A 13,973-nucleotide genomic window follows, 5' to 3' on the forward strand; every position below is an offset into this window, starting at 1 on the left:
CTCTTACAAGATCAACATCTATGAGGTCTGGTTTCACATGTCCTGTTTTCTTTGGTTTGTTTCTCAAACCCTGCAATAGATAAATATTATCAAAACACTTTCATACAGATGACAGACATTACAAAAGACAAAAATATCTGTGGTCAGTAATTGTATTTAATCTATATTGCTATTGAAAATTCAGACAAACATGTCAACTTCATAGATTTAAAGTACTATAAATTAAGCATTCCAAATAACAATGCACAATGGATGCCTTTTACACACTTTACAATCTATATAAAACCCAACCAATTACTGACCCACCAGGCTATTTTTCAAACAGGCACTGAGCACTCATGGCTTTGCATTCTGCAGACAATGTATGCACACACTTGCAAGAATTAGTAATACATTTCTAGCAGCTTTTCAGAATTTTTGCAACAAATTACATTCTTGAATCTCTTTTCTCCTTGGGCGTCTAACTCAACTTCACAAAACATTTACATTGCAACTCCGTAATTCCAAACCCAGATAGCAAATCACATTGCAATGCAGGAGCCAGTAATCAGCCAGCTCTCAGAAATCCAAATTCTAGGAAAGTATTGAATTTTTCCTCAGTACTGAATATAGATTAGCCAATGGAAAATCCCACACAACAGGAATGCAGCAGGAAGAAAGGCAAGCTTATTTTTCCTTTCAGAAGCAGCATCTTCCACCACAGAAGAACCAAACTCACTGGCAAAGCTTTACAAGTGTGTTTTAATGCTAAAATGTGATGCTGTACTCTCAAGTCTCAGAGACAGCTGTGAGTTTATTCTGCTCCCCTTAGCTTCGATTCTTGGTCACATTAGACAGTAAGGAAATCACAGCATACAATTCATACAGAGTAAAATAAAATATTTCAAAAAACATTTAGGATACAAATGAAATTATTATGAAAACCATTTAACTGTTCTCATTCAAAAAGCATTTAAATTGGTGAGTTGTACATTTCTACCATTGCCAAGGATCATCCATGTGTAAAAACACTACTAAAACATAAACATTAGGTATAAATGAAAGCATATAAATAAAATTATTGTTAATGAGGATCAAATCAGTGAAATATGGTAGTGTTAATCTTTGTAAGAATAATATCAAGCAAAATGTTCAGCTGAATGCAGCTTAAAGTATTTCTCACATCTAAATTAAACTGGATTTCTTTTTCATGCAGAAATAAAGATAAAAAAATCAAACTGAAACAAGCTATTTATGTAGTTATTACCTAACGTGTCTATTAGAAAAAGGAATTTACTTGAAACAAAAAAAAAATTAATAGACAACTGAAACATGAATAGGACAAAATGTGCTCAGAGGATGACAGACACGACCAGTTGTATTTTAAATGCAAGCACTACAAAGGCCTTATAATGCAAGATTTTTAGAGAACTGCAGTCCTAAAACTGCAGTAATTTTATGTGGAATGAGAAAAGCAACCATAATTAGAATTGGAAATTACTGTAATTCTAGATTCAGCTACAGATTCTTGTGAATTTTGCATAAGTGAGCCACCCCATTTTATAAAGAAAACTGAAGCTTAAAAAGAAAATGCTGAATGGTATAGTCATTTTCAAATGTATTAGTGCTTATGCACCACAAGATCTCTCTTGAAAGTCTAAATGAAGATGTGCCTCTTGGAAGAAATAACCCCCTAGAAACACAGGCTCAATCTTAGGAAAAATTTACCACTGTGGCTCAAATTATATTTTCATGTTAAAGAAAGAACTCTGAAAAATCTAAGTCAAGAATACAACTTGATGTGACCTTCAGAGGAAAAGAAATGGTGAATCATTCTTTAAAAATTCCATTGGATAAACAGTACTTTCAGCATCCATGGACTTCACTGAGCTGGCTCCTGAACTGTTTGCCACACATAGCAGAAGTATTCCATTTATTCAGATGCAATTTCTACTCTTAATGCATCACAAATCTCTAACACACATGGAAAACAGCAGCTTCAGACTAGGGTTATTTTAAAAAAAATACTCAGCATTTCATAATGCTCAGACCCATCCACTTAGTTCATATAATTTCTATTCAGCACCAAACACTTTTCAGGTAAGCATTAGTAAAAAAAGGTTTAAATAAGAGTACTTAAAAATAATTGTTCCTATTGTAAAAACTCTGTTACACAAATTTTAGAATTAATCTTAATAGACCCTATTGCAGTTATAACTAAATTACAAATTTGTAGTAAGAGAAACATATTTGCTACTACAATATATGAATTTTTCAGATTTTTAGTGATGTTAATTTATAAATCATTACATAATTATTCCTAAATTTACAACGTCAAAGCACTGTAGGAGCTTTGAGATTAAAACACTAATGTGCAATAGCTGAACTTAGTCATGTGCCTTGGTGTTACTGAACTGCACTTCATTCAGTCAACCCAAACTCAGACACCACCAGTCATTTGTTAGTTATTGGACTCCTGGGCCAAACAAGAGATGCTGTTTGCAGTCAGCATTTTGTTGCAGTATTTGCAGTAACTATTTGAGTAACGAGCAGTTAATTAATGAACTCCTCTCAGAGCTGTGACAGAGTTTCATGGCCATGGGAAGGACCATTCAGGTAACCCCAGGCTCAGCTGTGCTGCTGAAATTCCATGGGTTCCAACTTAATGTGTGTATTTCTGTACAAAAACTCTGTAGCTCAGGTCAGGAACACTTCCCACAGAAGGCAAGCAAGCCCCCACATACAGTTTTGTTTTAAGTACTGCAGAGTGAAAAAAGCCATCCCCGAGGAAACTGAGGCAATGTACATTTTACTGATATTAACAGCAACACCTTGAAACTCATGCAGAAATAGCACAAAACTTCCATGCAATGTTGGAGGGGAAAAAAAGGTTAATTGCAAGAAAATGTTAACTAAATTAACATCAGGGGTATTTCATATACAACCCATAGAACTGGTACCTATAAGAGTGATTCCTTTATCTCCAAAGCAATTTAGCAATGTGGCAGACACTGATGGTACTGTTAGTTAAACCAAAATGCACAGAACACTGTTAAACTGCTTGTTCAGAGAAACAAAGCCTGAGGTACTTACCAGTCTAATAAACTGTACAAAACAATGACAGCATCATAAAGGAGGGAAAGTAAACTGCAGGTATAAGGTAACTAACTGAAAGCAAAGAGAGCTCAGATAACTGACATTAGAATTCATCACAAAGAAAAGTGAAAGACAGAGGTATTAACACAAGTAAGCCCTGTCTTGAGATAAGTGAAAAGAAAAAAAGTACTGAGATACAGAAAGATGCATCACACTAAATGGTGCAGAGTTATTAATTATGTAAAATAAATAGAGCATAGTACACTGGTTACATTTGGTAACACTCCAGAAGTCTAGTTTTACTTTACCAGTATTAAATACCACCACATACAATGTAGATTACTTCAGCATACACAACCACAAAAAAAAAAAAAAGCTGCATTATTACCTTTATTTCTCTTTGCTCTACTGATTTTTCCCATATTTGTTGATCATATGCTCCAATCTAAAAAGAAAAAAAACCTACATTAGTATTTAAAAGATATTGATCAAACAAAATCAAATCAACCTTCACCAAGAGAAGCATGAAGCCATCAAGTTATTCCCTTGGGGAGTTTACAAAGAATTTTTTATCTTCTCCATTCCATCTTGGCTGGACAGGATCAAGCTAATCTGTAATTGAACTGTGACAGAGGGAGAGCTGAGCCTCACACAGCCCCAGCCTCATCCCAAGACTTGTGCAGGCCCATGCACTGGGAAGACCACACTCCCTCCCACCCCAGGTGAGGACTGCAGCCTCCATATGAGAGAGGGCAGAACTGTGGTAGCTGGACTGACATGGTCTTTCAGATAACTTCAAAAGAAATATGCACATCTAGTTGAACCCATACCCTCAATTCATTTTTTCTAAACCATCTATAATTCCTATTCTGCTCCACCCATTTTGAAAGCCAGATGATCTTAGCTTTATCTCTTAACAGTGCACAGCAACCAGATATATGGTCAGGCTGGTAATCAACCAACTTACAGCCCAGGGGGAACCAAACAAATATTAAGAAACAGCACTTTTCCCCATTGACTGTCAGATATTTACAGGAAGGGCAACCTGAAACTTCAGGATCTAAGATGGTGACAAGAACAAGTCAATATATGAGACAACACATCCAAGTCTTGTAAGAAGTTATCAAAGATCATCAAATTGCTGTGAACTCTACACCAACAGTATTTCTAGGTAATAATCAGTAATAACCTCTTTTACTATGGTAATTTTAAACCCTTGCCATCCCTGCTGCTCTACCAAGACACAAAAATCTTGTGTATCTAGGGATTGATTCACATCACACACTCTGAGCAGTTGAGTGTAAGATCACTTTAAGGTCACCAGAGAGAGACAGATGCAGTTTCTAAGACATAAAGTTCCTTTTCCAGCCTGCAGAAGTGACAAGCAGCTCAGTCAAACACCTGACAGAGAGGAGAGAAAACAACTTCCATCACTTGTGCAAACCTGCACAAATTCAATCATTGCAAGAGTGTGACTCCTCCTTCCAGTTCACAGCTGCAGCAGATATAAGAGACCCTAGCACAAGTGCACAAACCTACCAGAAAACATTTTCATTTTTCTTTTAGTATTTCAGCCTTCAGCATTAATTTAGATGTTATAAAAGAAAGAAAGAAAGAAAAAGTAATTATTAATTAAAAAGAATCTTTTAACCAAGGATCGGACACAAACGCAAAAAAAAATACTCAGGGAAACCAACACACAGCTACATAAACAAAGAAATCTAAAGGCATCTTCTGTGCCTCTAAACCTGACCAATTAGTGGGAAAAAAGTAAACATTAAAAAAAATCTAATTTAGAGTAGTAAATTCCAAAGCATATCTAAGATTGAAAGCAAGAATAGCAAAATGAATTATTCTTTCCCAAATTTAAATACTATTTCCCATTCATAAGAGCTAAACAATTTCTATAGTTTGCTACTTTAAAACTTTGCAAAAGAAGCAATCTACTGGCTTTTTGATAATAATAAATACTTTACACCTCACATTTGGAAAAAAAAAAAGAAACTGTGGAAAATAACTAGGGAGTCAGGCATAGTAGTGGGCAGTATTAAGCACTTACTACAATTAAAGTAATTAAACCAAAGGAAGTTTAACAGCTAATTCCACCTGGATAACAGCCAGCAATTAAAAAGTCAATATATTGAATAACTGCTCCACCCAGGCATTTACAGCTAATTGTTCTGGCTCTTCCTCAAAATACATTTCAAATGAAATTTCAGGCCTTTCTGGTTTTCATTAAATTTGCTAAGGAGAGCCCGAGTAAAATTTTTGTGCTGCGTAAAATTGTGTCCTCCCCTCCCCACTTCCAAAACAATTTCTTCCTACAAGGACATAAGGGGGGATGCAAGTCTGAGTCCCTCACTGTTATGTAACGTCCAAATGAGGAAGGAAGCCTTTGTGCCAATAAAGCTGCAAAGCAAACTCCATTCATAATTCCATTCACAGCTGAAACTAGTATAGAGTTGAAAGTGTTCTTCTTTTAGACAAATACCAGACCATTCGTTAAAGGAATTCTAGGAAATAGACCCCAGAAGGTATCTGAAAAAAGGAAGTTGACTGATTTTAAATCTTAATTATATTTTCCTACAAATATTTCTTTTCCTTTTTTAGGCAGAAACTTCCATCTCCACAAAAAGACAAGAAGGAGGGATTTTGCCATTCACATTTCTCTTTTAAAATTGCCCTATAAAGCAATTATTCCATCAGGAGGTAAAATAAGAGACCCAGAACTACTTTAAAGGACAGGGTTCTTTACAACTGCTTTACTGGAGAAGTGGATCTGTCCAACCACCTCTGTCAATAACTTCAGTTATTGACATCTGAGCACAGGAGTGTTCAGCAAGGCACGCTGGTGGGAACTGAAAGGAGTGGAAGAGAGAATTACAGACAGCAAGTACCACTACAGTCTCTCACATGGTTTTTGTTGTTGTTTGGGGTTTCTTTTTTAATCTACTTCATATCACCTCTTTGTGTTTCGACAAAGTTTAAGCAGGTGTGTGTGCCACTCAGCACATTAAATTCCAACCTGATACTCAACCTTCCTTCTCACCATCTGAATAAGCACCCCTCTAAACTTCTCTTCCACATGTATCAGATTAAAATACATGAAAACAAAGGTAACATTATAAAGTAGAATACTGGATACTGGCACACTTCATTTCCCACATTACACAAAAATAGGAAGAACCAGTGTTACTCAAACAAGGCAAGCAAAAAACACAGGCATTTTTTTTTTCTCTCCCTTATGTCAGGAAAGCAGACTTAGAGTTTGTGAAATGTGTCCTGCAGAATTCATTGAAAGGTACATTTTCATTTACAACAAACTAAATTATAACATATAATGATTACCAGAGATGCCAAATTAAAATCAACATGATTTGTGAATGAAGAAGGTAAGTTAATACTAGCAAACCTTCCTAGTTTTAAATTATTGAGTGCACCAGTGAATTCCAGCTTCAAAGACTTTGGATTTACAAGTATTTGCATTTGAATTCTGTTTTATGTTAAATCTAATGTAAATCTAAAACAAATACAGGCTCTCGGCTATTCATGTATTTCCTTACAACTGTACATACCTGCAGGACATGGAAAAGAAGCCTAGCACCTAGTCTATCACCAAAGAAATTCATCTCTAAAGGCAAGTAAAAGGAAGGAATAACCTTCCAGAGAAAAGATCAGGTTGGAACCTGAATAATTTAAATATACACAAAACTTGCTCAAAGGAAGGTCTCCCTCAATAAGCAGCTGTCCCAGGGCTCCTCCCAGGCCTTGGAGCTTTTCTGCCAACAGGGAATGCCCTGACCAACTCCAGTACCCATTTACTACCCACCCACTGTGCCTGGAGCTTATCCCTCAAGCTGCAAATTCTGCACCATCCTTGGGAGAAAATTTAAAGTACAAAACACAGGAGTCAAAAAAAGGTCCCATTAAAAGTACGCAACTTTAAGAAATGCTTCTAAAATCTCTTCAAGACCTAGCCCAAGACTCTTCATGTAACAGCTCATCACTGATACTCTCAATCCATCAGTCTACCCTACAATGGGCAATAAACTTCTCTTAGAGCACACTATAAAACACAATATCCCAATTTTAAATTGATTTCACACAGAAATTTATTCTAATTTAATTTATTAAATACTTGATCCAAACTTGTATTCTGTTTTTTTATTTGTTATGACTTGGCAGAAAATAAGTTACCAAAAAGTTAGGTAAGAAACCTACTGTCTCATTTTGAAATGTAACTTTTATCACCAAGCATCAACACAACCTTGTTACAGGAAACTAGTCAGTAATATGCTACAGATTGAAGACTGTGGTCTAACCTACCTGTAGCTGAAGCAGATAAAGTAGTAGATGTCATTTTATACACAGTTTAAATCATGCATCCCAGACCTCCTCAATGCCAAGATTTTATCCTGTCTATCCAACTCAGCTACCTCTAAAATTCTGAAGATCTCACACCTCAATAAATACCAAGTAAAGAAGATAAAAGGGATTCTGTTCTTTATGCATTTGCAGAATTAGCAACCATTCTTCAAGGGACTATAAAAATTTGTAGAATATAAGGAATTAAATGCAACTGAAAACTGCAGCCACTCTTTCACAACAGAGAAGCGGGTGTTTAACATCCTAAATTGACAGGGTATAGTAAACTTTCAAATAGGTTTTCTTGAAAAAAAAATTTCCTCACAAGTAATAATTAAAAAAAAAAAATCTAATTGTATGTGACTTGGCATGGGAAATTACAACTATATATATATGGTACTCGATAAAGCCAGCTCTTGACTGAAAGATTAAATAAATTTGATATCCTTTTTAAGTGCAGATTCCTCATAACATTTTCTGGGTTTAAAAGATATGTGCATCTCTTGCAATTATCTAAAAATAACTGCACTTACTCTTGCTCAATCAAATACGTCAGGAAGCATTTGATCAAATTTCTTCATACATGTGAAATTTGGCACCTGTACAGTTTGGCTGTAAAACAGCAATAGCAATTAGCTTAAGTGAATAGTTGAGCTATTGAAAACACAGCAATATTTCGTTCAAAGCACAGTGGAAAGGGCTTTAGCACTGCTCAAGGTTTCTTCCTGGTGCCTTTCTCATAACAAGCCATGTGTGCATCAAGATTGAACTTGAGCTTTGTGAATGACACTGATATTCACTTTAAGCTAATGTAGTGATGCTATCAACCTGTAGCCCAATACTCACAAGGCCCTCCTGATTCTAATGGAATTGATCAATATTTCAAGAGGCATTTATAATTTATGAGCATGCAGACTAGCAAAGATTATAATCCTAAGAATACATAGTATTTCCTCTTGGATCTTAAAACTTTAATGTTTATCAATAATGAAACTTGTGTGCTAAACTTTGCTCTTTAAAATCTCTAAACACTTTTACAAGCCACATCACAATAGTATTACAAATCCAGAATATGTAAGATCTAGAGTTCGGTAAATGAACAACAAAGCTGCTTCCTTGAAGTGTCTGACACCTTATTAAAATATTTAGGGCTAAAATATTAGCTAATATGCTTTATTAACTTCTACAGTCCAACATAATTAAAATAACTGTATGTTTTTCTGAGTCAATTTTAGTATTAGGATATCCAGATAGAAGTTATCTCTATACAAGCAATACTATTAATTTTTACAATATGCTTCATTTTCTCAAAATTTAGAAGAGGATTATTAAAAGTTATTTTGAACTGCTTTTTTCTTACATGAACTGATCCCCGTTCCAGTAAAGGTAATACTCTAGTAGCTCAGCAGTATAATTATCTCTGTTGGAATAGGTTTCTAGTCTTGGGATGGGGTTTTTTTCTGATATTTTTTATTTTCAAGGGTGGTAGGTTTTTTTCAATTTTGTTTATGGTCAATATGTGGACTGGACAAGCTAAACTAAGACAAAGCTGATAAAACATAGATAGAAATCACTATAGACAGTGGTACACTGTCTGTTAACAGCAAAGAGTTTAGTAACTTTCAGTCAAACAGAGAAGGACAGTGAAGGGATTAAGGTTCTATATCGTAAAGCACAGAGCTTTGAATTTATAACTGCTGAACCGTTACTTATGATTTTAAAATATCCCAAGACCCCTCCCTTCTTCTTGTCTGGTGCCAGAGGGAGAGCTGGTTTCAGCTACTTGGAGTAAAATTAAGCAAGCAATTCAAACTTTAATAAGAGTTATTTATTATTAACTATTTGAATTGCCAACTAATGAGCCACTTAAATTCTTCCAATAACTGCAACAGCACTGTTATTTACAGCCATTTCACTGAACAATAATTTTACTAAGGCTTACTTTAGAGATACCATCCCTTTCAGAGTCCAGTAATAGCTAATTAAACATTTATCATCTACATACTAATGTTTTTTCTGAATTATTCTTCACAGATTAATTCTTAAGATCTGTCAGCCATACTTATTTATTGCCCTGAGTAATGGTTTACAAATTTTAAGATATTTATGAAAACCACAAAACATCTCTTTTCATTACACAATTAAACATAAACTATATACAGAAGAAGAGCTAGAAACCAGGTTTGTTTAAACTAAATGAGAATAGAGGAATAACCAAAGGTAGACACAGCACCCTAGGTGCTGAGGTGAGCTGGCCAAGAGCAATCCCTTTCCTGGGTCCATGGCTACACTACTGCTAACAACATCCAGCTACTCTCCAAGTGTTTAGGATTTAACTCTGAAACATTTAATTTTTTTTTAAATGTTTTAATGCTAATGTAGTTGCACAAAACAAAACAGCCTCAAGATGTAACTGGGAAAAGAAAACCACTCTGACAGGCTCATTATTCAGTATAATTCCCTGAAGATCTCTGAAAATCTAGCAAACTTTACTGGTGTTGCCACTAGGATTTTAGAATATCATTGCCCTTATGTCCCTGATCATTTCCACCTTCCATAGCATGCTTTCCTTGTTGCCCCTGCATTTGTCTGGGTGGCTAAAATATCAATCAGATCACACAGGAAGAGAACAGAAAATGTTAGGCTATAATTCCACAAGGCCTAATTAAACAATTTAAGAACCAGAGAACCCTTCTCAAGACAGAGGGATTTCATCTCATTGCTCCCCTGCCATTAGATAGGTTCATCTCCTTGTAGACTCACAGTCTTACTTTTAGCTGGATGAGTTTCCTGACCAAATTCATTAAATAAATGTACGGAAGTCTGTAGGAAGGCAAAGCAGGAATGGGAGCCTACAGGCAGGCCAAATGCAAGCCTGCTTCATTCAGCCACAGCTCCTGCTGGAGCTCTCTTTTGCACATTCAGAATTCAGAGTTTTCAGATTCAGAAACCAGAGTTTTGCCTCACCAAACAAGGCATTGAAGGTAAACCCCCACTAGGTCAGGCAACCGCTTGAGTACCAAATGTGGAAGGAAACTCTATCTGAACACACATTTTCTTCCTCCATGCTCTGACAAATGCCAGCTCCAACACTGGTCAAGTTTCAGCACTTGAAGTCAGATGTTTTCAAATCAATGCAGTTTCAGCATCCAAAGTTTTAGGTAAAATAGCCATAGAGCCTGTCCATTTGGTAAAACCTGCCTTTGGTGCCAGGGTGAATAATGCATCATGTGTATTCAATGCCAAAAAGGAAATCAGGTGCTTTCAAGGTGGGATATAATCATCATTTAACTCCTCCTTTATTAACTTAATACAGGGACCAGGTTAGGAAAGTTAAAGCACTGATACAGTTAAACGTGGGCAGGGACCTCAAGGGCAACACCAACAAGCTTCTACAGGTTTGTTGATGACAGAAAGAATGCTGGGAATAATGTGGGCCCTCTGTGGAGAGAAACAGGAGAGCTGGTTACCAGGAACAGGGAGAACTTTGAGGTACTCAGATATTTTTGTCTTGGCCTCACTAGCAAGTGCTCCAAGTTGCAACCTGCTCTATTGGAAGATGTCCCTGACCATGGCTGTGGGGTTGGAAAATGATGAATTTTCAGGTCCCTTCCAACCCAGGCCATTCCATTAATCTAAATAGGCAAGTATAATCTTGGACTGATGAGCTGTAAAACACTGAATATTAAAATCTTAAAGCAATGCCATTACAACATTAATTTTGCCCTTTAAAGCCATGAGAGAGAAAACAACTAATTTGTTTTATTGTGCCCTTTAACAGCTGTACCCAAGGGACACCCAGAGCAGCAGAAAGCTGCATTGGCAGAGTTAAATGATATGCAATCAGGTGCAGGATTCAGCCTCAATTCAATAAGTTTCATTCTGCCTTCCCCTACAACCATCCCCAAGAGAAGGAACAACATAATTGTACAAATTTGTTGGTAATATTGCAGGAGGAGTTTCCCATTTTAGCAGCGAGGCTTCTGTAAGGATTGAAAATCAGAAAGTTATTAAGGTAAATTTACATATCTTCTCCAAATGGGAAACCAGATCAAAAATCCTCTCTATTATTACCTGTAAAGCTTGAAAGTATTTTAAGAAATTAATGCAAAAAGTTACAAGCAATAGAAGAAGTATTTTAAATTATTCATAACTTTATTATTTTTAACATCAGTTACTGTTACTCAGGCAATACTTCAAGGACATATATAGTATCAGTATAATACAAAAGTTTTGCCACCAGATACTGAAATTGTTTTCAATAAATGTGGGGTGTCATATTTTTTCCACAGGAAACACTATGATGGCTTTCTCCACAAAATAGTCAATTACCAAGGTGAAGCAATTTCAGTATTGTGGTACATACCCATAATCCTAAGGATATGAACCAAGTGGTGCATCTATGTGAGAAGCTGTCTGGAACCCTTCCAGAGAGCCATGCAGACACTCCTGCCACTCCCTTTTATTGCAAGAAGCAGGGCAGCTCCAAGGGCTGAAAACAAGCCAGGCCAACCCTTTGTCACACATATCTCAGCACTGCACTCCCCAGTGCATCAAGAAATACAGCAGAGGTTTCCTTTATTTTAATTTCTACTGAGTCAACCTGTACCTAGTCTACTGAGTCAACCTGATTTAATGCCTTGAAAAAGTATTTGTATTGTTTGGGAAATGCACTGGAAGCACTAAAACTCTGTCCTTGCAACCTTGTATCTCAAATAACAAGCTGTTGTAATACCACTCTGAAATCTTACAATACAACTTAAAATAATTCAGAATTGATTACTGTATTTTTATGAGACAGTAATCAGGAGCTCCAGTGCACTAAAAGCAGAGTAAATCTATTCTCAAAACAGAAAAACATGTTTACATAATAAAAGGTCTGACCTTTTAAACAATTAAGGGTATTACTAAATCATCCTGGTGTAAGGAGCTCAATTTCAGACAATAGTATGAGTCATGAGTAAACTTGCTGTTTGCAAAACTTGCCTTAAGTAGGGTTGGAAGAGCTCAATTGCTTAACTCTTTCCATTGAAGAGATATAAAAATGCCTCCTGAGAAACCAACAGATCTTTGAAACTCAGTAGAGAGGCACACGAAATAAACATATTTAAAAATACATTAAAACTGAAAACTAAGAAAGACAATGAGTAAGTTATCTGCTCAATATTTATCACACAGCCCCAACCAACTCAAATGCTTCTTAGTCATCTATAACTAGAAATACCAGAAATGAACTTTTTTCAAGGCATTCATACATCAATTTATTAATCTGAAAACACCTCCCCAAAACCACAGCTTATTTTTTCTCATTTCATCATAGAGGTGAGTAATATCAATTTGATCAATACTGACTGCAACCCTGGTTCTCTCTTGTCCCAGAAACAAACTTCTACTGCTAGAATGTGCTACATTTTGATCCCTTCCCACTTTCAATTCCAGTTACAAGTGTAATGAGTCAGCAGATCTAACCAGGGAGACAACTCTAACAACTACAATAAAAACTGAAATTGAAATTTAAAATGGGAAGCAAACAACAGGTCTTACAGTTCAGTATCTTGATGTCATAAGCAAGGACTGAAAAAGAAAGTCTGGAATGAACTAAACACTAGCACAGCTCTTTCTGTTCCCAAAAGGAAATCTTTGGTTTAAACAAAAATCCATGGGTAAAAAACACTATGCCATGTAACAGATTTAAACAAATAAATAAGCAAATCAAGGGCAAAGGTGAAAGAGTCTGGATACGCCCAGGAACAGATCACACACACCACACCACAGAGTTAGAAAACTCTTTGGGGTTACCAGCCAGATGCAGGAGAACCCTGAATTTGTGGTACCTAAGAAATTACAGTCTAAATCACATGAACATCTGCAACTTTTCTGCAATACAGCCATTTGCTTCAAAACATTACACTTCCTCATACTAAAGCAACATAACTTGCTCATTTGGCAGATCTCAGTCCATAAGTGGATTGCAATTAAATTTTGTTCACACCAGGGAAAGACCAACATCTGGTTTACACATGATCTTATCCCTTTTGTAACAAAAGCCACCTCACCACAACTCCTTGATATACAGGCACTGTGCAATTCCTGGCCAAGCAGATCTCTGTTAAATCCTACACAGATTCACCACAGAAATGTTGGTTTTACTATGAACAAAGAAAATGGAGACGTGTGTGAAATCATTGGGAAAAATGAATGACCTGTACTGATAAAAAGTAATCCTGTTAGGAGCAATGTCCTGGGAAAAGTAAAACTGTGGAATGGCTGGATTATATCAAGATCAGATGGTCTGCCCTCTGTAAAATCTCACCTCAGTGACTCATCCTGCCTTCCTAACATCAGGAGGATGGAAACTTGGAGCATATCAAATGTGCCACTCCTTTTACTGTATGACCAATAGGAAACACACATGTATTTGGAAAAAAACCCCAAAACCAACCAGACAACAAACATGAACTTCACTTAAGATTTACAGAGACTGCAGGCTCTTTCTTGCATCAAAGAACCATCTATATGTAAAGCTGAATATT

The 13,973-nt window shown here is 36.2% G+C and overlaps 1 protein-coding gene across 4 annotated transcripts in view; it reads right to left on the bottom strand.

The window, feature by feature from the left end:
- The window catches only part of PHTF2 (putative homeodomain transcription factor 2), a 63,038-nt gene that overhangs the window by 33,701 nt on the left and 15,364 nt on the right, over positions 1 to 13,973 (bottom strand). For all 4 annotated transcript variants that reach the window (XM_030238069.2, XM_050987766.1, XM_030238067.2 and 1 more), the window contains exons 3-4: positions 3,464 to 3,520; positions 1 to 70 (exon numbers count right to left, since the gene is read on the bottom strand). In XM_030238069.2, coding sequence (XP_030093929.1) covers positions 1 to 70; positions 3,464 to 3,520 — 127 coding nt within the window. The remainder of the gene's footprint in view (positions 71 to 3,463; positions 3,521 to 13,973) is intronic.

The sequence above is a fragment of the Serinus canaria genome, chromosome 1A (genome assembly GCF_022539315.1).
Source record: "Serinus canaria isolate serCan28SL12 chromosome 1A, serCan2020, whole genome shotgun sequence".
Classification (NCBI taxonomy): Eukaryota; Metazoa; Chordata; class Aves; order Passeriformes; family Fringillidae; genus Serinus; species Serinus canaria.